At 47.2% G+C, this 24,299-nt stretch overlaps 3 protein-coding genes across 3 annotated transcripts; 2 read left to right on the forward strand and 1 right to left on the reverse strand.

Moving 5' to 3' along the window:
• Positions 1-11,779: 11,779 nt before the first annotated feature.
• On the forward strand, positions 11,780-12,007 carry N7446_012259 (uncharacterized protein; the record flags this gene model as incomplete). The annotated part of the gene is made up of 1 exon (XM_058521001.1): positions 11,780-12,007. One exon carries the CDS (start codon positions 11,780-11,782, stop codon positions 12,005-12,007), a length of 228 nt encoding a protein of 75 aa, XP_058366367.1.
• A 980-nt stretch (positions 12,008-12,987) lies between these two features.
• Positions 12,988-14,779, forward strand: N7446_012260 (uncharacterized protein; the record flags this gene model as incomplete). The annotated part of the gene is made up of 2 exons (XM_058521002.1): positions 12,988-13,499; positions 13,591-14,779. 2 exons carry the CDS (start codon positions 12,988-12,990, stop codon positions 14,777-14,779), a joined length of 1,701 nt encoding a protein of 566 aa, XP_058366368.1.
• A 7,904-nt stretch (positions 14,780-22,683) lies between these two features.
• Positions 22,684-23,235, reverse strand: N7446_012261 (uncharacterized protein; the record flags this gene model as incomplete). Its single annotated transcript, XM_058521003.1, has 1 exon — positions 22,684-23,235. One exon carries the CDS (start codon positions 23,233-23,235, stop codon positions 22,684-22,686), a length of 552 nt encoding a protein of 183 aa, XP_058366369.1.
• Positions 23,236-24,299: the final 1,064 nt, after the last annotated feature.

Here is a 24,299-nt window from a genome sequence, read left to right on the forward strand (position 1 = left end):
AGGAGCGGTTATATGATTGAGAAGCCCCTTGTTCTTCTTAGCTACTGTAAGAACAAACGGTTAAGGACAAACGGTTAGGAACTGAGTAAGGAGCGATAAGCGGCAGATTGCCCAACAACACTGAAAATTCTCGAACATACTGCTTCGGCCTTGAGTGGCACTCCGCCTTATCCTCAGCTTATTTTTCATTTATCTGGATATATTGAACAAGAGTACAAATAAATACCTCCATTACAAAGACAACCTCCAGACGGTCCTTTAGTTTCGTGGCCTTTCCGAAGATGTGTTCACTAACAATGAATATACTAGGTGAGGATGAAATATTAGACAGATGAGCTGTGGGCAAAATGCCGTTCGCTGGTCTGCGGCAGGTCCCCGCATCCGAGCAAGAGAGAGAAGAAGGCTCCAGATTTATTTAATAAGGGAATTCTAAAACTTATAGATCTTTTAACGTCAATTACCTCTTCCACGAGATGGAAGTGCGGATAGAAAGAAGATACAAGGTATCAAGCCAATGATAAGGTGTACATGGGCCATGTTATGGAATCAAAAGAGTAACCAATCGCACGTCCTAACTCAACTTTACTGAGATTACTGTGAGAACCAAATTCCTTCTTGTCAATACCCCAATGGAGGACCGAATCTTGTCTTGTAGCAGCCCTGACAATTTCTAGACCCTATAGCTACGTCATTGGGTCGATTTCCTCTTTCCGTTTTATATGTGGTGGGAATCGCTAGTTGGGACTTCTTCGTTTATTCAGTACACAGGCCTTGCGAGCAATCCATGGGCTAGAATATTTGCTGGCCGGAGAAGCGCTACTTCCTGATTCGTTCCTGGGAGCAATTATGTCTTCTCTGTCTTATCGATTAACTCTTAGAAGATACCGTCGTCACCCCTCAATTAGTTTCAGTAGCTTTCTAAACCCAAAGCTCCTGGACTCCTGGGAGCAGCTATCTTACTGTAAGCCAGCAGAAGTCCCAAGAACTTAGTTCTATTGGCTCTCTGTGACAACAAGGCATCAATGTAATTGTATCCACGCGAGGAATCCCTTCTTGTTTGGTGGCCAAGGGCTATTACAGATCAATTGCAACGATGTAACTAAGTCTACGTAAGCTAAACAATATTGCTCGCAAAGGAGAAATTCAGTAAGTCATATTAAATATAAAGTAAGCAATATGGATACAGACGACCAGGGAAATAATACGGGCCCTTAATGCCCTTAATCTCGTGTCACACAAATTCCATATCCTCCCTTTTACACGTGTCAAAGAAGCTTGTTCGAATCCAATAGCCCAGTTGTGGCTCAATACTGCGCCAGACGCGGGATTCAGCACCCCGGTTCTGATCCCAGTCACCCTCTTCGAGAACCCCACCTGATTCCTTTGCTTGATCTAGGCACAGTTCGAATGCGGCCGGAGACGGAAAAATCGAAAACTCACATCCCTGTTGAGCAAGTGTGCGATGAAGTTCATCCGCCCGGATAAGGACTTTCTCAAGCCGGGCTAGCATAGCATCGTTCTCCTGCCCTGTCTCGCGCCTCCATAAGCTAATAGTGCGATCAGTCCAAAGTACAAGCATGATTTGTTTGCAGTGACGGAAATGAGTTTGCAAAAGAGTGATAATCGCGTCATATGCACCCCATGACACGTCGAGTTCTGAAGATGTTTCGCTGTTGCTGGCAGTTGGATAAAGGTGCGGAAGATTGCAGCTTATTATAGCAGAACTTGCACGAATTTGCTTTTCGGCGGATACAATATCCACACCGTTGACGTACCTAAATAGTATAATGTCAGATCAGATGAAATGCCTAGATCGATCTCCCGTGGAACTTGAAAGACTCACTTCAGTCGTAATCTATCTAAAGACCAGGATAACCGGTCATTTCCGGATAGAGTAGGGTGTAAAGCACACGTAATTTGTCTCGCAATATGTGCCGGAACATCATTTCCACTGCCTGTGGATTGGTCTACTAGAGCCGTCCAGGACGAGTTGTTGTCGGAGTTCTGCCCTAAGCGTTGCACGTTTAGCTGGATGACCCCGGAATCGTACGGATACAAGCATTTTTTCATGTCTCTCGGATGTCGGAAATCATGCATGATGTAGGAAAGAAGAAGAGTTGAGCAAGATCAGGCAGCGGAAACCGTCGCCTCGCCCAAACTTTAAAAGTGCGGTCGCGCTGGCTTACCCGAGGCGGCAGTTTTACGGTCACCTACAGTGGTGTAACATTAGTATTTGACCTCCAGTACTTCGGGACCGTGACCGCTTTTTAGACCGCCTACTTTACTAGTACGTCAACACTCGCGTTTTCAACGCGCCAGTATCTACGCTATAATTTTTACGCGTTTCTCACTCTGTCTCTCTATAATAATGCCTCCAATACGCGGAAAAAAAGGTCCAGAGCTTGACTGCCTTACCCGGGCTAAGATCTGCGAATTACATGCTACAAATGGCTGGGGTGCTACGACTATTAAGAAGCAGCGCTTTCCCGACATTCCACGCTCAACTATTCAATACACCCTTACCCAAGAGGTAAAGCGTCAAAAAAACAGCAAAGTCTTCCACGCTCAGGCCAACCGAGGAAGCTTACTGAAGAGGATCGTGACTATATCTACGATACTATACAAGAAAAGCCTTCAATTTTGATCAAGGATCTACTCGGAGAGGTTGATTTTAAGGTCCACCGTATGTCAATTTGGCGTCTAACCCACGAAATGGGCCTTCGAAAATGGAGAAAAATGCAGCGGCCGACCTTAACGCCTACACACGCTGAGAAACGTCTACGCTGGGCCCTTCAATATCAGCATTTTACGTCGGAGGATTGGGCCCGCGTCTATTGGTCTGACGAATGTACGGTTGAACGTGGTATTGGCCAGCGTCAAGAATGGACTTTTACGCGTCCGAAGGATCAGCTATTTCAGCATTCGAAAGAGGGCCATCAGGTTCAAATGGTTCCAGCGCGAGGGAAGCAAATTAAGCAGATGTTTTGGGCTGCTTTTTCCGGTCTTCCGCGTCGATCAGGCCTTATTCCACTATTCGGAGATCCCTTATCTCGGAGAGGTGGCGTTTCTTCGCGTACGATCGAAGAGCTTTATCGGCGCGTCTTACCTACGCTACTTAATAGCATTGATTCTAATGCTATTTTTCAGCAATATAACGCGCCTGTTCACACGGCATATATCGTACGGGATGCTTTAAGTGAGCTTCAATGCGATATCATGGAATGGCCACCTTACTCGCCTGATTTAAACCCAATTGAGAACCTCTGGGCGCTACTCAAAGCCGAAATTCTTAAGCGTCATTAGACCTCGCCACGACCCGCGGGTCACCCTGACGACCCGGACCACGACCCGGACCTCGGAGGGTCCTGGGTAGTGAGTCCCGACCCTGACCCTCCATGAGGGGAGGGTCGTTGAAAGTGCCCCCGACTCTCAGGGCCACGACCCGACCCTCAGGGTCGTAAAACAATGCAAACACCAGCATGTCGCGCGGTGCACAAATTATGTAGGTTTTAGCTGTATTTTTGAGTATCTCACTTACAGCAGTTCTAGGCTTACTTTGCTACCTTTGATCACTTTGAATGCATTAAACAGATAGATTGAAAGGATGAACTGAATAGATGAATTGAACGAATTAACTATATATCCAATATTTCATATCCATCAAGCAACCTTGAACGCTTGCGAACTCTACCAGATACTCGGTGCTGTATCTCTGGCAGGCATGTCACTTCACTATCATCTTCCTGGTCACCTCCTGTATCCTTGGCTATACTGCTTAAGCGTCTTTTGCCAAGTGCGTTTGTAGATAGGCCTTGTGAAGCTGCTTGGCCAGGCGAAGTTGCTTGAAACTCTGTAGAAGGCCCCTCATCCTCTTCATCATCACTGATTGGATCAACGGTGATATGTTGCTGTGTTCTCTCTTCCTTTGCAGCCTGTATCTCCTGGGCTGAAAGATATTCAGACAGCATTATTCGCTCCTCTTCAAGAATCTCGAAACGCGACGTGCACATATACATCATAAGATCCGAGATTGTTTGAGGCTGTAGAGAGCCCCGCCGATAATGACAAATATCTCGCGCAGAGTTGAAAAGCCGTTCTACTCCTGCACCACTAGCTGGAATCGAAAGAATATCCCGTGCAAGCCTCGCCATTCTCGGGAATTCATCTTGGTGATATTTCCACCAAGTTCGAGGCTGAGCATTTGGTACTGTGTCTGAAAGAGAAATAAGTAATAAATTCTGTCGAAATTAAGAGAAACTTACTACTATCAAGATACCTTGTCAGCTCGTCAGATTGAACTCGCTGTGGAATCTGCGATTGCTGCGACTCGTCTCGAACACATGCTAAATCAAATTCATCCGTTTCTGGAATCATTAGAGGAGCACCTAATGTCAGCTGCTCCCGCGCAAGGTTCTCAGAGTACTTTTCGAGAGAGGACTCAAGGCTCTGGCGATAGGTTGCTCGGTAATCAATTCCGCCTTCCTCTGGGTCCCAGTCGGCGGTTGAGAAAAACTGAAGTTTATCCTGCGGAGAAAGGATTGTGCCAATGGCATAGAGATCGCCATCCATATTATCAGTGTCTTTATAGTAGACTGAGAGCTTGCTTTTGCCGCTTCGAGTGACATAAGCATTCCTTGCTTCCAAGCGACCCTCTTCCGTCTAAGCCGTCTAATCGACTTTTCTATGTGATCAAATAGCTTATTGTAGACCTTAAAGACCCGGTGGATAGTGACGTCCTTCGACTTTGAAAGAAGAGTTGTGAATCGGTGAAAAGGCTGAAGGATGCAGATAAGATAGTCCACTTGTCGCCACTGCTCCTGACTTAGGGCAAAATGTTCTTGGTCGTACTGTGTACAGAAAGCATCGAAGGTTTGCTGGAGTTTCTTTGCGCGGACAAGCATTAAGAACGTGGAGTTCCATCGAGTAGCAACATCCTGAATTGGCACGAGCTTTGGCTCCTTAGTTTGTAAGTTGTAGAATGACTCTCGGCGCTGCGGACTCGCGTTGATATAGATCGCAAGGCTTCGAACCTAAGAGACAGATTAGGATAATGAATGGTAGAAAAGTTACGATATCTCACCTTATTTAGAGTGTCCACGATCTCGCGTTTCTGCTGTCTTGCACGAAGACTATCCACCCGGTCATCAGACCATGCCTGTTCAGCTACATCATTCTTTGGAGCAGCCTTCATCTTCCCAAGGAGGTCTTTAAGGCTTAACTGGATCACATGGGCAATACACGGTATCCGAATAATAACGACATCGTTGGCGGATTGTAGTGACTCAATCGCGTCGTGGACACTTGCCATAAGGGTAACGTTATTTGAAGCGTTGTCAGTGGTTACCGTAAGCACTCTATCTGTGATCTGATACTCCTGTAGCAGCTTGAAGAGCACTTCACTCAGATTTGCACCTGAATGAGATCCATGTAAGTGTTCGAATCTGAGTAGTATCTCATTGTACTCCCAGTCTTCGTCAAGAAAGTATCCCGTAATCGCTATAAATGCCTGCTTAAATGGCGATGTCCAGCAATCTAGAGCAAGTGATAGCTTCGCACCAGAAGGGAGTCTCTGAAGGATACTCTTTTGGTTCTCACGGACTAGGTCTCGAAGCTGCCGGCGCATAACCTTAGCAGAAGGAATTTCCGGCATTGACGGTGCAAGCCGGGCGTAGGAGATAAGATCACGGAACTCGGTGTGCTCGAGAAACAGAAAGGGGAGATGCGATACAGCAAGAAGCTTAGCAAGCTTCTGCTGCCAAACTCGCTCATCGAATCTTCGTACCGTCGCATTCTGCGCCTAAACGTCGAGGTCAGATTTAGGATCGTCACGGTTAGAGTTAGGTCTTATCTATACCGCATGCTCTAATGCAAGCTTGATATTTGGTTTCTTCCCTGCAGCTGAGGCAGCTTTTCGGCAATTTACCCCATTATAGTGCTTATTCATTGAGGTCGTCCCTGAATGAGCCCAGCCAGGGTGATCAAGCACCTTCCGACATTGATGGCACATAACCCCAGGCTTTCCATCTTTTTCAAACGCGACTTGGTCAAAGTTTTTCCAGCACTGGGCAGCTCGTTTTGTATCCCAAGATATCTGTTTCTTTTGGCCAAAATCGGTATGAAGCCACCACTGCACGAATTCGCTACCCATTTCCGGTGAGTATAAGATGTACGATCTGATCCGATCGGGGCAAATCCGTGGAAGACAATCAGGTGCCGCTCGATGTAGAGACGAGGGAAGGGAGGTAGTTTGACTTCCAGATGGGATAGAGGAGTAAAGCTGATTTGAACTATCATTAGCAATATATTCAAGAAAATCCGAGGGAGGACCCCCATAAGCAGATGAAAAGTTATCAGAGAACTGGGACATTATGAAGATGGTTAGGAGAAGAAAAGTCTTACCTCGATCTCTTGTGCTATTCAGTAAAGAACTCAGGGGTAGTTGAGTCTTGTAGACAAGGGTCTACTTCGCAAACAAAGGAGAAAAAGTGATATATCATATTTGATACTACCGATACTAATTGGCTAGAACAAGGATTATGAGGGTCACCCTGAGGGTTATGAGGGTCACTTTGAGGGTCGTGAGGGTCACCCTGAGGGTCGTGAGGGTCGCCCTTAGGACCCTAGAACTCTGGAGTCACATAATTGAACTTAATCGACATATTCTGCTTAATTTTAGCGTAGCATAAGTGTTTAGAGAGTGAATACAATATATCAAATACAATGAAGTCAGGATTTCCAGTGGTTTTAGGTTATATCCAGAAAAATGTTAGCCGTCTCTGGATTGCGGTGCGACTACGTTCTGCACTCAAAATATATATTTCCACATCGTGATTTGCCAATCTCTCCAATTCTTTACAATACATACCACAACGGTCTCCCTTAGACCTGAGAATCTGTCAATTGAGTATTACCAAGCAAGAAGACCTGAAGACATATTTCATAAAAATACACAGGGGTCGGATAGAAAAAGATGAATTAAGTGTGTGACAGACGAAACAGGTATAAGAAACAGTAATTTATTGCTATCTGTCAGCAAATTTATCCATCCTAATCAGGGAAGGTGTGAAGAATTTATGCATATGCGGGTCGTGAGGGTAACTTGGCGGGTGACCCTCCAAAGATTTTATGACCCTCAGGTGCGGTGAGGGTCGTCAGCCTACGACCCTCCCCTCCGGAGGGGCGGGTCAAGGGTCGCGAGAAGGGACCCACGGTCCGGGTCATGGCGAGGTCTAAGCGTCATCCTGAGCTTATGCAGCTTCCTAATAACGTATCTACGCTAGAATTGCTACTAGAAGCTGCGCAGGAAGCATGGGAAAGTTTAGATATTGATCTATTTAAGCATCTATCGGAGACAATGCCTCACAGGGTAGCTGATGTCATTAAGTATAATGGGTGGCATACTAGCTATTAAATTGAATTCAATTTTGGAGGTTTCTGCTGGCAGTATTAAAAAGTGGGTCCTGGCCCGAAGTACTCGAGGTCAAATACTGTCAGGAAAATGGTGATCAGCATCGTATTGACCCAAACGGTACCTCTGGGATTCTAGAGGATTCGATACCAGGTATTCTCGAGGCTATTTTAACCCCCTCGATCCCAGTAGATAGGAGACAGGAATCAACACTCTTTTGATCTCATCATTTTGGGTAGTTCCCCCTTTTGATTCCGTTGCGCCAATCGCCTAGTACATCCATTGTATTTCCCTAGCTATACAGGATATTCCTGTTAAATACTAATGTTACACCACTGTAGATAACTTCAGTTTCATATTCTACCACTTACACCAGAAACACACTGGATGAAGTTGACTTTGAACATAAAGGAGTTGACTCGTTGATCTGACGTTCGAATAAGCCAATTTTCTGCGGCTGAACTTGACAGTGCATATTGTAGAAAATCAGACTATTCAGACGAACATCTGGCCGAGAATATACGACTCTGGTATCTTACGGAAACATGCTTGTTTGATGTATCGAAAATTATACAGTACTGCCAAGTATTGTGGCTTGTCTGTATCAAAACGGTGGCTGTGCAAGTCGGTTACAAGGGTCTGTAATTTTCTCTCAGAGAAATACGAGCAAGGTGTATCAATTCCGGGCCGAAGCAGCCATGATGAAGGTCGATAATTACCCAGATATATCAGCCAACAGGAAAACAATTAATCAAGTTTTGGGTGATTGCAGGTTTTTGGACTCCTACCGGATTACCTCACTTCATACTGAGTACGGACTGTTTAGTGTTCAACCAGAGACGTTCAATCTTTATAAAAATATCCATTTGCTGGCAATGGTAGTCATTTCCGTTCGACGCTAAGCTCTCAGGGTCGAGAGTCGACCAAGACTGACGGGTTAGACTGAGGGGCTTTTAGCCGTCCGCTTTATAAATAAGCTTAATATTCAGGCACTTCAACAGATATGGCTTCGTTTGGTCTTGGCGCTCAGAAGAAGCAACTTGCATTTAGATTTCTTCCACTTAAACCAACTGGTTAACGATACCATGCAGGCTCCTCCCGCCCAGCTTCGGCTGGTGGATTATTCTCTGTGATGCTTGAAGAAATCCGAATTGCTAAAGTACGGCGAAGAATCGTCTTTGGATTTTGGTTGCACCTAGGGTTTCTTGCTGTATTATTGTCGTTCATCGGAAAACTGAAGAGAAATGATATCGCTGACGAAAGTCCACTGGAGTGGGGAGGGAGCTCGAGAAAACCCTTCCGTTTGTAAGTATAAAACTTCGTTAGGAAACCAGATCGGAGGGGTCCATCCATGTCCGATTTGGCAAAAGGTCTCTGCAGCTGCGATGGCCTGCGGTGCAAGCCTTGTGTTGGCATCTGGTTCTTGCAACAAGGGCAGTAAAACGTCATATAACAAAAGCTACTGATCTTCAGCAATCAGTAAGGATGTTGTGAAGTTTCGATATAAAGCCCAGGATCCGAAAACTGGGAGACATATCAGTCAACATTTGGAGGCTTGTTGAGGTGGTTACCTCCTCAAAGCAAGCTTTTCTCAGCACGCCGTATTTCTCCTTGTCTGCAAGGTAAGGAGCCGTTTTGGTTACCAGCTGTTGCTCTTGGTCAGAAAAGAGGTATATCAGATCGAAATAATGGAAACTAAGACTAAATCCAAATTTGTGCCATACTTTCACCATGCCTCACAAGCTCTCACCTAGCGGAAACATCGACGTGTCGAGAAAATCGAGAAGGATATAGCACAGGTAAGAGCGCTTACAAAACGTCTCGAGATCGCTGCAGCTCTATGGTCTGCCCTTAACATCACAAGTGATGCACTTCAGTGCCAGTTATCTTTCCGAACTTGAACAATTGCTCACAATTCTTGTTCTCCATAGCCAACGCCGCGCTTGTCTTCTGATCAGATATTACTGCTGGTGAAGAGAATCATTCGGCCGAAATTTAATCACAACAGGGCCTCCGAATTGACGCACAACACAGAGGTTTTCACGCATCCGTAGCCGTTCGCTCAACAGTCGTGCTCCTATGTCACAGAATCAAGAGCATCCCCGTTCAACCCCTGCAAAATAAATGTCAGCCATGGACTCAGTCAACCTTTCGTACTGGGATCTAACCCCCTTGCCCACGATGACGTTGGAATTCATGACCGGACCTGCTGGGGTTCTGATTGACCAAGTACTGATGACACCCAGTTTAGATTAGTATCAGCGGAAGACAATCGACGACAAAGCCCTGTTAATTTTGAAGCGTGATTTTTCGGTAGCTTTGTGAGCCTCCGGGGGACGCAGACGCTCCGCTGCGCGGCCTGAGAAGTGGTGATACTGATCAACTTGGCCTTGCAAAGGGGAAAACAATGACAATCTAATGTACGATCAGTTGATGCGAATCAAGGAGTGAATTAAGACCGAGCTTACAGTGTTTGATTTTGTAATGATGGATAGCAGGGATATGATAAAACTATTATTCTGGGAGGAGTGGTTCGATATATATCCATTTTGGGGGTGACATCACTTCAGAGAGAAATGTTAGAAAGGTGGGGGATTCCTGGGAGTTCGCCTTACCTCTGAAAGTAAATGGTTGGCTGAAACAAAACACTCTATAAGCCCCAGGAGTACAGTATTGCAATGCACTGTGGTAGTCTAGCAGGCTCCTGGGAGCGCATGACGGGCCACCAACTCCATTCAGCAATGGCAAAGAAATGCTTGACATTATACGCTCAGGAAGGGCTTCAGATATGTGCGCTCATTCGAAAGAAGTAACGAACTAATCCATCTTCGTTGCCTGCTGAACATGAATTCCTTCAGTTTACCTTGTTACAGGGCAAGATTGTAAGTAGATTCGCCCACTGGCCATCGCCCTAGCAGAGGTCCAAAGCCTGAATGCGCATTGTGGGGCAAATCAATTAATTGATCCTGGGAGCAAAGCCAGAAATGGGAACCGACAGGTCTAGAGCGAAACGGTCACATTGATGACGCCAATCTTTTTCTGATGGGACGATGGGGGTGATCTAGAGAAAAGCTACACGTGATGTAACTAGCGTGTTGCATTTTATTGATGTAGCTTACTCAGGCCGCTCATGCCTACGCTCAGGTCATGCTCAGTGAGCGAATCAGGGCACTCAGATGATGATCAGTGAGTGGATCCAGGTGCTCAGGTGATTATCAGGTGACACTCAGTGAGAGGTCAGAGCCTTATGTAATGCTCAGTGAGCGGATCAGGGCGCTCAGGGGCGTGCTCAGATTTACTCAGTGAGCAAAAAGTGGCAAGTCCTGAGCACTAATACGGAAAGAGAACGCCAAGAAGTGGCAGAGGAAATCAAGTACATAGGTTTGATTTGAGCAAAGCGGCATTCGTGTTCGTGACAGACCAAGCGTATCCATCTTCGGACCGCGGTTGAAGACGGACTCGTTCGGGAGGGACGACGAGGGGAAGTCGGTTAACTAGGCATATCAGATTGTGTGTGGGCAGCAGAAGGGGTCAGTAAATACATATATGAGCCGCTAATGCTTCTCGACATTGTTTTCTCAGTTGGAAGCGTTTTTAGTCTTTTTCTTCGGCGGCGTTCTAGCGTCGCTAGACTAAATACACTAGTTCTGGATCTTCTTATACCGTGCCTTACTGCTCGCATAAGACGTCTCGGCCATTCCCTCAACAGGTGTCACTAATGCCAACGTAACGTGTGCTACCAAGAAGTTCACCACCTTTAATCCAACTGCAAATCCAAATCAAACATGCGGTGATTACATAGTTAAGCATATCGTAGCGGTTGATGGGTGCTTACTAGAATCAGACGCTATGAGCAACTACCAGTACTGCAAGGTCAAGCAGACGAACGTGTATCTAGCAGCCATTTACGCAGACTACGACACTAGGTAGCGTAACTCTGGCATCATATAGGTTGATGTCGCTTTCAATGTTATTGCGACGCTTGTTTTGCACTGGGTGGCGAGAATGTCCCAGGTTATCAAGAAGGTATTGGAATAGGCCTCTGTTCGTAGTTGAGGTTCATATGACTTTATTTGGGATACCCATGTATATCAGTTCATATTGTGTTACAAATTGAGAAACACATCTCGGCAAAAATAGTCTATCGTAGTAGCAATTCGTCCACATTCATCCTAGGGACACAGCCGCAACTAACTTGATATTTTAGTACCCAACGCCGTTAATATGGAAGCGAAATTACTGACTGTCATAATTATTGTCCATCTCTTTGCGCTGGATTTCCAGATCTGTGAAACAGAGATCGTGATTCAGAGATGAACTAGCAATGAACTCAAGATCCACGCAGGTTACGGCGTCACATTGACCCCGAATATGACTGAACTCATGTTCAGCTATGCCTTGGATCGGGGTATGATTGCGCACATAATGTTTAGGGGGACGAGGACGAACAACGAGGACGATCCTGAGCGGGATATCTATGCGCTAGGCTCCTACAACAAGCTAGCCTGCAAGAAATCTGACCAGCACTTAATTATACTTTCTGATTACAGCGACCAGTACCTCAATATCTACGGGAAACTTCCCGTAGGCTTCCTGTGATCGGGTTCTCGGTCGGCTGATAAGCCTAAGAACGGCCCAACCGGCTCCTCACCCGATGACTTACCCCGCAGTGGCTTGCGCTTCAACCCCAAATGGCCATACCATTGACAGATGTACAGTAAATTAGTTTCTGAAGTCCCCGAGTCCCTGAGGGGGGTGGCTAACCCGTGTGTACACTGTGGTCGGCTGAAGCCTTCAGTTGGCTGGCTCCCAATGGAGTGAAACAACGGGTTTACTTTTTCAAAATATTGAAGTACTTTGAAGGCTAAAATGATAAACTCGATTTCTTCTTTTTCCATTGCCTCGGAATGAGTTCTCACTGCGGGTTGTCCCAGTGTCAGTCAGGTCTGTGTATCGCTGCCAATGACGGTGGCTGGTCTGCCACCAGGTTTTCTTTATCGCTTTGCACGACTAAGGATGAAAGAACGAGTATTGAGCAACCTTACTTCGATTCGTAAAATGTCACATCGACTGATAATCCACGGGTCATTATCTCTAACAGAGGAAAACAAGTCCTAAACAAGTCAAGGGCACATCGGCTGTGAAGCCGAACATACCTCATCCGTTATCACAGCCGCTACCCCCTCATGACCTCAGGGTGGCCAACCAAGTTTGCCGAGTCACGAATAGCGAGCAAGCGAGGAAGATTAGGCAGGCTACCATCCTGATTGCACGCGATTTTTGACAAGGTTGCGGGGAAGTGGAGACTTTGATTGGTGGATCACCGTCTTAAAGTTGATTTGGCGTTTTAGTACACAGGCTAACGCGATAGCAAGCCAATAAGGCGGGCAACCTTGAGATTACCACCAGTCAACCATGGTTATTGTAGAGTGGTGTTCAAAGCGTCAGACTCTGGGAGTTCGATGCAATCCTGATAGCGGCGCTGCATTTAAATAGAGGGTCATGTTGCTGCGAATTCTCTGCAGATATTTAGTCAATTTACATCCATCGTGAGTGATCGGATACATCAATGAGTGATTATGATTGCGAATTTCACAGAGAAAAGCCAGGAGCCAATCCTCGAGGAGAAAGGGGGCGATTCAGTCACTGAAATTCAAGATGATAAGCAAACTGCTGGCGTTGTCATTGACAACACCGACCAGTTGAAACGACACCTAGGTAACCGTCAGATCCAATTGATCGCCATTGGTGGCTCCATTGGGACAGCGACCTTCGTCAGCATCACGTCCGGTCTAACCAAGGGTGGCCCTGGTAGCTTATTCCTGGCATACACCATCTACTCCTGCATGATGGGCCTGGTCAACAATTGTATGGCCGAAATGGCTGTCTTCATGCCCATCAGTGGTGCTTTTATTCGACTGGCGGGCCACTGGGTCGATGAAGCCTTTGGTTTCTGGGCTGGTTGGAACTTCTTCATTTACGAGGCACTCCTCATTCCATTCGAGATCTCAGCATTGAACCTGGTCTTGACATTCTGGCGGGATGACATTCCGGTCGAGGCAGTAGTAGCTGCCTGTATTGTCATCTACTTGTACGGACTCTTTTTTTTCTCTAATTCTGAACCTCTGATATCATTCCTTTCTTGGCCTCAGAGACAGTCTGCTAACCTGCTAGTCAATTAGTGTCCTCAATGCGTTTACGGTCAAGTGGTATGGTGAAGCTGAGTTTTGGCTGGCAACTGGAAAGGTACTGCTCATTCTCATTGTCTTCATGTTCACATTCATTACCATGGTTGGTGGCAACCCCAAGCACGATGCTTATGGGTTCCGCTACTGGAATAAACCCGGTGCATTCGCCGAATATCTCTCAACGGGTCCTTTGGGTCAGTTTGAAGGCTTCATAGGAGCTGTCTGGAGTGCCTCGTTCACCATCGTCGGACCTGAATACATGTCAATGGTAGCAGGAGAAACCAAGCTGCCTCGACGCTACCTAAAAGCAGCCTTCAAGACTACCTATGTTCGTTTTGCCATCTTCTTCATCGGCAGTGCGCTATGCGTGGGCATTGTCATTCCATACAACGACACAACACTTCTGGACATTCTCAGCGGCTCTTCGGGTGGCTCAGGCACGGCGGCCGCATCTCCCTATGTCATCGCCATGAAAAACCTAGGCATTACCGTGTTACCTCATATTACAAATGCTTTGTTAGTGACGAGTATTTTCTCCGCAGGTAATGCGTACACATACTACGGCACTCGCAGTCTCTATGGCTTGTCTCTCCAGGGCCAGGCACCCAAAATCCTTCGACGCTGCACGAAAGCCGGCGTTCCCATCTACTGCCTCTGCGTTATTATTGTCTTCCCCTTCCTCGCCTTTTTGAACGTTTCCAGCGGATCTGCTCTGGTTCTCACTTGGCTCACGAACATCATCACTGCCGCCCAGGTCATCGACTACATTATTATTTGCGTGACATACCTCTTCTTTTATCGCGCCCTCCGTGCTCAGAACATGGACCGGCGAGCTCTTCCATACTATGGCTACTTCCAGCCCTACTCTGCCTGGATCGGCCTGATCTGGATGACCTGTGTCGTATGCTGCTACGGCTATTCCACTTTCATTCCAGGAAAGTTCACCGTGGGCGATTTCTTCACTTATTATACCATGGTCCTAGCCTCCCCAGTCCTGTTTTTTGGGTGGAAGTTATTCAAGCGTACCAAGTTCATCAAGGCGCACGAAGCTGACTTGATCTGGGACCGGCCAGTCATCGATGCGTATGAGGCTACTTTCACGGAGTACACGCCGGGTTTCTGGACGGAGATCCTGCAAATGTTTGGACTGCGGAGGAAGAAACAGATAACTCGGGAGATGTAGTTTTGCATTTGGTGCCCGCTTTCACGCGCTGACGCGCGTGAAGGGAAAGAAGCCAATTCCGAATCCGGCGGCCGTGAGGAGTGAGAGTGCCGCCGTTACCAAAGCAGGAATATAACTTTCAAGAGTTTTCTTATAGATATACAAGGTCCTTCACATCTTGGTACCTTTTAGGGAGGGATAGTCTCTCAGGATTTATTGTGGCGTAAAACCGTATCCGAAATAATGTCTCAGGACTAGATTCCGTCCTTTGGCAGTGCTGGCCTGCTCACCGAGTGCGGCGGAGCGTGAGATAATGCATGATGCACTTCACTAACTATAGGAAAAGAAATGTACACCCAGAATAATAATTAGGTCACTATTTCGGGCCCGACATGTTGCTTTCTCAATTTCTTGAAAATGGTAGTAAAAGACGTAGTATATCAGGAGCGTAGCTGCACAGTTACCTGATCTAATGCTGACGTTACTTTCGTACTTGTCTTTGATAAATAGTAGATCAGAATAGGACTTACACAGACCAAATTTGATCAACAAGGCGATGTAGACGGCAAAGGAACCGCGGGCGGGTATGTCGGGCCAGGGGTGAACAGTCCAGGATAGCCGTGTCACAGGACCGCCCCCCACCCTCGCGGGTAGGGGGTGTCCCCTCAGCCATAATGCAATTCTCAGCCATAATGCAAATTTTCAATTTCTTCAACTTCTAGCTTATTTTCTAGACGTATAAGGTCCAGGATCCATGAAATAAAGCCCGTCAATAGCCTCATTAGCCAATAATGTATCATCCTCCTCATTTTCAAGGGTTTCCTCCAATTCCTTAGCCGCCAAATCGGCCGCCATTTTCACTGCGTCTTTCCGCCAAGCACGAAGCTTCGATTCATCTTCTTTCTCACACCTCCGCTATACTAGCTTATTACCTGAAATTGATGAAAGGGGGCTTTTTGTAGCTCCCTTTACCCATCGCTTACTTTTTGGCTTTTTTCCAGGCGTTTTGTGGCTAAGGGCGCGCGTAAGGCTCATCTCCGCAAGTTCCGCATTGTATAGAGACGATTTTCCGGCATCAATTGCGCGCCGTATATGCTTCCGAATTTTCCGTAAATCAGGACTCGTGTCATTAAGTAGTAGAAAAACCGCCTTCTCTAATTTCGCAATGCGCGAATAAGAATTAGGCGGGGAATTGGTTACTAAACTTAGAAACTCGCGGGCGGGTGACGGTGACGGCTCGTCATACATGCGCAAGGTCTCTTCATCCGAATACTGCCCCAAATTATCTAAAACTTGTTTAGGATCTAGTGGCCAGATACCAGTAGATTTAAACGAGGTTTAGATCGTTTTGGACCTTAGGGCGCGGTGTCGGACGGCATCAATTTCGCGGAAAAAGTCGCGTTTTTCATTGCTTCCACCCCACGCCATAACTTCAGTATTCGCCATTTTAAAATGATGCTTTAGGCTTAAAAAAGCCTTAGCATCAAGCGGCTAACATAGATAAGTCGTGTGAGGTACGAAATACCAAGGAATAATCAAGTTTTCCTTACAAAAATCGAGAAATTCGATAGTTGTATAAGATGCATGATTATCCATTAGCAAAAGCCTCGGTCGCCCGCGTCGTACGCGGTTTTTTATAGCTTTATGAAACGAGCAGAGCCATCGGTAGGCAGTCTCACTATCTGTCTAGCCACTAGACGTCAAATAGATGATTTTGTACGCCGAAGAAGAGGTTGACATATTGCTATACCAGTCTTCTATGTAGACGCTGCCTTTGACTAGAAACCATAGAAACATCACCTAGCCATCAGCGGCAATACATTCAATGCCAGTAATAGTTTCACCTCGATCTCTAGTAGCAATGCTAGCAGTTTAACGCGTAGAGACGACGTGTTAGTTAAGTCCTTCGCCATTTTAGAAGCCGGTTTCATCCCAATTATAGATCTCATAAGGTTCAAAACCATGCTCACGGTAGAGATACTCAAGCCTATCGTACCGATAGCTAATAACTCTAGGATCCTTAGCTTAAATTCGTAAAGATTCCTTTGGTTTTTGGGTAATAAGCTTGATGTGTGGAGGTAGACGCCGTATAAGCCGATAGCTATATATTGGGCCGACAACTCTCTCCGACCCTACCATTTTCAATAGGCGATTTGCGGCAATTTCAATGTCTTTTGCCTTTGGAGGTGTATAGCAAGAATTTAGCAATTCGATCCAGCTAATTAATGCATTTTCCTGATTCGAATTCAATGCATTGTTAGTGGTAGGACGATCGGAGAGAGATGTCTGTCCGTTTTTGCGACCGCGAAGCTTCGAATAAGACACGCGATAATGGTCCGCAGCCTTACGTAGGGATGAAAATTCTCGCGTAGTATAAGCATGTAATGCCTTAGCTAGCAGATCCTCTTCATCACGAGGTTTTTTAGGCATTTTTGGTGGGTAGGAATACGCGTAAAGTTGAAAAAGTAGAGAATTTGCATTATGGCTGAGAATTGCATTATGGCTGAGGGACACCCCCTACCCGAGAGGGTGGGGGGTCGTCCCGTGACACGGCTATATACATTCAATCACAACACTTATCCACATTTGCTAGAGAGCTCAGAAATCCCAAAAGTAAATAGAGTAAAATCTAGAGGACCGAAAATGAAAGTCGGGAAAAGTAGGTATCTACCTCAACCATGATCACAAGTCCAAAAGTTGACTCCTGTCAACAAGGACGGCCAAGCTTCAACGAGTTGAAGGGTTGAGTACCCCCGCGCCCGCCTGCCCTTTCCGCAGCCTAGACGGACAGAACCACACACAGCGCAGACAATCAACACTCTGACCAGAAAATTCCATGTTCCTTAGATGAAAATGTGAGCGCTCTTGGTAAGATCAAAGAATGACGAGCTTCCGTTGCCTCAATATTAAGACCGTAGATTCAACAGTGACCCAACGTTTCTTAACCGACTCACTCTGACTCATTTTCAATATGACTTTACAATGTTTTCTTGATGAGCATCTAAGATCGCACCACGAATTTCGCTGCTAATAGTTGCGGTAGAATGAAGGCATGGGTTGCAACAGGCCTCACTTAGTATAGACATCGTGTTCAACGTTTGCTCTCTAATAGAGCCCGCGTGCTACAGGAGCCGAGAAACCTATAAATACGTCCTCTTCCCCCAGCAATTTGTTCTACATTACCATCACTTGGCTATGCAGAGTGAGCAGGTCTTTGATTCCTGAAAAGTTCTTCCCTTTGACCTACTGGAATTTTACTGTATTGACATCTATAGTTACATCGCGGACCGACAAGCTAGAAAGTGCTTGTGAGACGCGACGACCACCAGGTCCACTATGTCACTCATGCCAGCCGATCAAAGAAGCAGATTTGGGTTAGCTGGACAAAGTATCTATGCGAACATCTGACCACCGTAGCAGCCGACCACTGTCCGCTCCTGAATATATCGATGCAAAAGAGCGGTCGAGGTAAGTTTGTCTCGGCACGACCGTATCCGAGACTAGACTGACTTCAAAGACGATGCGAAACAAAGATCCATGCATTCTATCCAATATACGCCAGCCACGGAGCCCTTTCCCGTGTCGTCTTCCAGCACATGTGAGTCATGCATTGCCTCGCTGATCGACAAGTTAACGATGGACAGGAAACCGTTGACAGCGCGCGCCCCAGAGTGAGTCCAAACCAGCACTCCGTCAGTGCTCCGCACAGGGTCATGGCTTACACGCCATTTCTGGCCCTGTCACTTCAAACCATGCAACATGTCCTATGTGAAATATTGCAAACCAAGGCCGCGGGCCAACAGCAGGTTGCATAAGCCCCAGACGTTCGTTGTGCACGATGAGGTGAGTGTAATATCTCGCCTCCTACTGCGCCGGGTCCAATAATCTCTGCCAAGTCTGTGTCTCAAACACAAAAACCACTGACATCTTCATGCCGTTGTAGCCCTTCACCAACCTCGAAAACTGCTGTGGCGAGTAACCTATTCCCGCCGAGTCAGATAAGACCAAGGGGGCGACGCGCTCCATCGCGTCTTACGCCCTACACCTCACCGTCTTCACATCCTCAACAACAGAGTGCCTCTACACGGAGCAGTCTCCCAATACGACTGTACAATTTCTTGTCACAGGTGGGTTCGTCGCGCGCCTTTGCCGTCTTGTGAACTTGCCCGGTGCATCCAGCGCAACTTCTCGAAGCGACAGCCGGAGAGTGCGAGGAACCTGGATACAACATGGCATGATTGGTGACTGCATTGCAGCAGACCATCTGCTTCAAGCGTACACTCGGGGTGTTCTTCTTCAGCAACGTAACCAACACCTCGTCCAACTGGATCAATACTTGCTGACGGATCTCCCAACAGGAGACGCCCTCATATTCTCACGCTCGAATGCGAAGCGAACAAATGTCTTGTTTACTCAACCTCCCCTGCACCAACACCATCGCATGCTTGTTTCTTCCACATGACTACTGGTGGCATCGACGCGTCGCTACTTCGACCTTCTCCCAGCAGATTTGGTTCATCAGATCATGCGTTAATATGCCTACCTGATGCAAGACCCAATGGAGCGTATAGCAGTGTCTGTCTCTCGGAATTCGAACACCCTCATAGGATAGCTTGCTTGCGGCTCGGACCGCCGGCGTCCAGTGGGTGACCATCGTTGTCCTTGGATGGCGTCTGCGTCTCTCAAGCCTGAGGAGCCGAAGTTTCGTCTTGCTTGAGCTGTACTTTCGCAGACGGCCAGGTTGTTAGTTTAAGTTTGCGTGCAAGGAGAAGATGAGGCGAAAGTCCCGTCATTTCTAGCCGAATAAACTAACAATAGCCATGTCAGCTTCGAATCGATGGACAAGACCGAGGACGGCCAAACCAAAAAGAGAACTCATGACCCCAGAACCACGCCTGGTAGAGTCCCCTGATCTCTCTTACTCTCCGCGTTGCTGAGCTTGTGGACATGTGCGAGCGAGCGGAAACGAGTCGTTCGGACATACACGGAGCTGCATGCTACCAAAAGTGTTTGTTTTGTCCCCGTTGGATCGAAAGTTGTTTGATTTGATTCCTAAGCCTGCATTTTTCTATCCAAGCCCGAGCACTATGTGCAAAGCCCATATACGTTGAGGGTCACTGCAGCTGCAGTCAAGCCATCCAGTATCCTTCGTCCATTAATACCGTCGTCTAACATATCGCAACTGGCGGCGCAAGCAGATCTTGCCAGCAAATCACCGATTTCTCTACGTCTCTGAGCTCACTGTGCTTTGATCATCGATGATGCATTTGTCATCGCGCCCAGGACGATATCTGACATATCACTGTTGAGCAATTCACCGTGAAGGTGGGCTTGATGTCTGTAAGAGCACCACAAGAGCCCTCGGGTTGTAGGACCTCTGAATGTCCCGTACAGCTTATACGAATTATCTACCCCAATAAGCGCTCATGTTACATTTGCTTGGGGAGGATATGAGCGGATGCCTGCTAGGGTCACACGCGGATGAGAACACCCCTGTACAAATATCACCAAGTCCGGAGCGGCGATCGTGGAGAGTGTTTTTACCAGTTCTGGTCCCGGAGGGCTAGTTGGAAATCGACCGGACTTCAATCATGCTATATCAGCAGCGGAGCATGCTGTATTGCATGACTCGGGAATAGGCACCACAGGAAAAAACGACTGTTTCTTAATCGCTGTAGTGGACTTTTACGAGAGATTGGGTGAACTATGAATCGGAAGTACTGGCGGGATATTATTCACAAAGTTGCGACGGCTCCTACATGTAGAAGGAGCGGATCAGGTATTCCCGAGCCAAAGCTACCAATTACATGTTAACCTCGAGAGAAAGAAACTCTCACTCTCGCAATCGCTCTATAATGTAGGCATTCTAGTGTAGAACAGGTTCGAGTGACTAGCAATAGTCATCTCAAGCAATTTCTTTGGCGACGCAAGAAACTGAGCCTACCGCATAATCATCTTGAATTGAACCCATGATTCGGATTTTCGAGACATATCAAAGGGCTCTACACTTCGTAGTTCTGACCTTGAGTGAACAGTAGACCTCGCCAAGCGCGGGTTTGGGTTGGGTTTTCACTTTCTTCACCCACCCACGGGTAGCCCACCGTGGGTTTTGGCCTTCATAAACCCGCCCATGGGTTCTTGGCGGGTACCCGCGGGTTGCCCAAAATACCCAAAAATGGACATAAATCGTGGTGTCGGAACGTGGTCGTTACAGTACGGACTAGTACGGGCATAGCCAATTGAGTACTTGAGAGTGTTTTTTTTATATACTATAGAAAGTGCAGAATAAATAGGGGATGAGCTTAGTAAGGTCGTTGAGAGCCTTAACGATCATCAGGCAGAGGGGGTGCTGAATATTCCCCAGGCGCACTAGTAACATTTCGACCCTCTTTTGTTGACACGGTTCACTGGGTCGGCCGCGTCGCCCTGCGTCGTGAGGGTTGCATCTGCCTCAACTTGGATCGCTTGAGACAGAGAATCGTGGCAGCGATCGAGGAGGCGAAATAGTGAGTTGGATTGCACTCGCCATTCTGCCGCTTCTCGCGCCTGTCTCTCTTCCTCTTCACGGCGCTCAGCCGCTTCTTGGAGCCTTTGTTGTTCTTTAACCTGACGTGGAATTCGGCGATTGTTTCCTCCATCCCTTGTTGAAAGAATTATTCAGCAGATAATCGAACGAAACAAACTGAGTCGACAGAGTAGTTGGGGGGCCAGCTGGCGCAGGGAATGGGCTGTCGCGGGAAGATGTGCGTCTGGTTGTTTATCAGACTCATCTCTTGACTCACAGTCAGTTGGTGCCTCAGGCATTACGCACGTTGCACTTTGGTTGGTTTCAGGCATTGTCTCCAAAACATGCGCCGACTCGATGGTATCTGGATTTGCCGCGTCAGTACAAGATAAATTCGGTCCTCCTTCCGATCCTCAAAGTACAGTCACCGTAGCGAGACGAGTATTTCATTTTGTATCACTCGCGAGGCCCGCTTCCTTCCTCCAATAAAAGCCATTTGATTCGAAGCATAACTGCTTGTATGATCTCGCTGTGAGGAATGCACAGCAAAGCTAGTAGTCAGCAAAAGCTCTTTCCACAAACTAGTTAGAGAGAATAGGCTTACCTCTCTCGTTGTCCGTCTGTTTTGCGTAACACCCTATTGTATGCTCCAGTTTTGGGGTTAGACATCATGCAGTTATTACCCAACGGAATTGATAAGGAAAGACGTACCTGCCCTATCCCTTGTCAGGAACAGGCTTGCTTGCTTAATGCTGATGGCCTTGGTTGAGCTGTCAGGTCCTGAATACACATCGGCCACTTCGGGGAGGATTGGCTCTTAAATATTGCATAAGATGCCTAGTGGAGGCGAGGTCTTACAGTTCAGAACCGCGAACTCCAAACCGCGAACTCCAAACCGCCGACACTCCCACTTTTGCTTAACTCTCCAGGCTAACTGTCGATCCAGTACGTAAATGGGGAATTGTAGCCAAACTGCTATTCAGAATCGCGAACTGCGAACTGCGAAGACCTTGAGATGCAAGCAATCGTTGCCATACAGCAAATCCAGCTAAGCACAGCCTGAGTGTAGAGCGACGCTGGTGTCCCAGGTCTGGAACGTTGCCTGCAGTTTTAAGTGAGCTTCTATTGTATAGAGACTCATTGGCCTAGAGGTCTGCCAATGGAGCCAAAGGGTCGGCAAAGGACATCGTTATGGTATTCAGGTAGAATTGGCAACGGGCAACCCTATGATTACAGTACGTCCCGAAACTGGTGCGACCACCTACACTCTTCGATTGATTCTCCAGGCTCCAACGCCAAGAGACACACTAGTCTATATTGGACGTTTTTCCGGTGTATTGCTTCTTACTGTAGGTTAGTTAGTAAAACCAGCTCCAAGATAAGAAAGAAAACTGGAGAAAAGAGAAAAGGTCAGATCAGATCAGCAGTTGAAAGTAATCTCAGGAGGACGCCTATACTGCAGCTCCCAGTCAAGACAATCGCGCATAAAAGCAGAGGCCACTATCTGAGCCCGATCATAGCGCACTTTCATCCAGCCCACATCTTCCAGCGTGCACCCCTGCACTGGCTCGAAATTATTCTCTTGCGGCGGACTGGTATAACCTCCTAATTCCTCTTCACTCAGGAATCGCGGCTCCCACCTGCCATTAACCAGAACCACAAAGTCGGTGTCATTATAACGCACGACATCCTCAGGTGAAATGTCCAGAACTGACTGCAATGCCTCCTCATCAACCATGATACAGAATTTATACCGTGCCGTATTTGCCCACTGGGCACGATCAAACGGAACGCCTTGCTCGGTTTCACACGTAGTACGCGCCCACTGGTTGAAATAATCACGCACAATAGATGGAGTCACACCATCAAAACGCGTCTTGTCATCCATCACCGTAGGCACGAATGAATCGAGCATATCGAGGCCGTCGTAATACTCGAGCGTATCTCTCACATGATAGAGAAAGCGACGCATGAACTCCTTCTAGTCAGAGTCGCTCTTGTAAGTGCATCTGTAGATGACGAGGCCCCATGTCCGGAAGCCGTCGTCGAGCATGTTCTTCTCGATGACATCGGCTTCATTATGGTAGAAAGGGGATGGATGGAGTACGTTTGGAGTCGAGCATCCTGGCTGGTGATGAAGACGATAGCGACATAGCAAGGAATTGAAGTATTTGCCTCTTCACGCATGCCTGTGGTGTGGTATTGTGAAGTGATGGGCGGTGGATGTTCGGGTTGAGCCGTCGCGTGGAAAATGTGACCGTTTTTGACAGGTTCCAATGAGAAATCTGGCTTTTGAGGAGGCTTTTGGCACCCCGAGTCAAGAATATCATGTTGACACTCCCGCATTGAGTTTCACATCAGGCGAACCAGTGGGGTTGGAGATACACGAACGGGGGGAGAGCAGGAATTCAGAACACAGCCCACGGTAGGTCGAAAGCTCTCGTCACGTGGCTCCACGATCGTCTTCCTACCCTGGGGTGTTTTGAGGCCCTTAAAGATATAGAAACAGTGTCTCCTGGCCTGAGTGGTTAGGTTACGTTGACTTGGAGGTGAACTGCGAAGCGCAAAGTGTTAAGAGACAAGCCGTCAGCAACCTACGGGGGATGACAACAGCCAACCAAACCCTCAGAAAAGACGAAACCTACAGGATTCACGTACAACCAATCATATCACCAACTGATAAGTTCCCAGGAGCAAGACAAGAGCGTGTAGAAACGACACCTCATGCATGAGACTGTGATCGATCCCTGATCATTCAGGCGAACGTGACCTTGGGATCGACCGACAGAGGAAATCCAGTACATAGATGCCTTCTAGGTACCCAATGTCCTCTGCCGTGAGGACACGCTGTCCTTGATCACCCTGATTGATCACTGAGCAGTCCCTGTGTAATTGTTCTTGAACGTGCTCCACTTTGCTCCTGGGAGCTTATCGTGCGCATGTTTTGTTCCTGGGAACTTATCAGTTAACGTATTCGGCATGCGAGCTGGCCGGGTAAGCGAGCTGGCCACCCACCCAAAAACACCTCATGTAATT

This window comes from Penicillium canescens (genome assembly GCF_028828765.1).
Source record: "Penicillium canescens strain IBT 15451 chromosome Unknown utg000010l_segment0_segment0, whole genome shotgun sequence".
In the NCBI taxonomy this organism is placed as follows: Eukaryota; Fungi; Ascomycota; class Eurotiomycetes; order Eurotiales; family Aspergillaceae; genus Penicillium; species Penicillium canescens.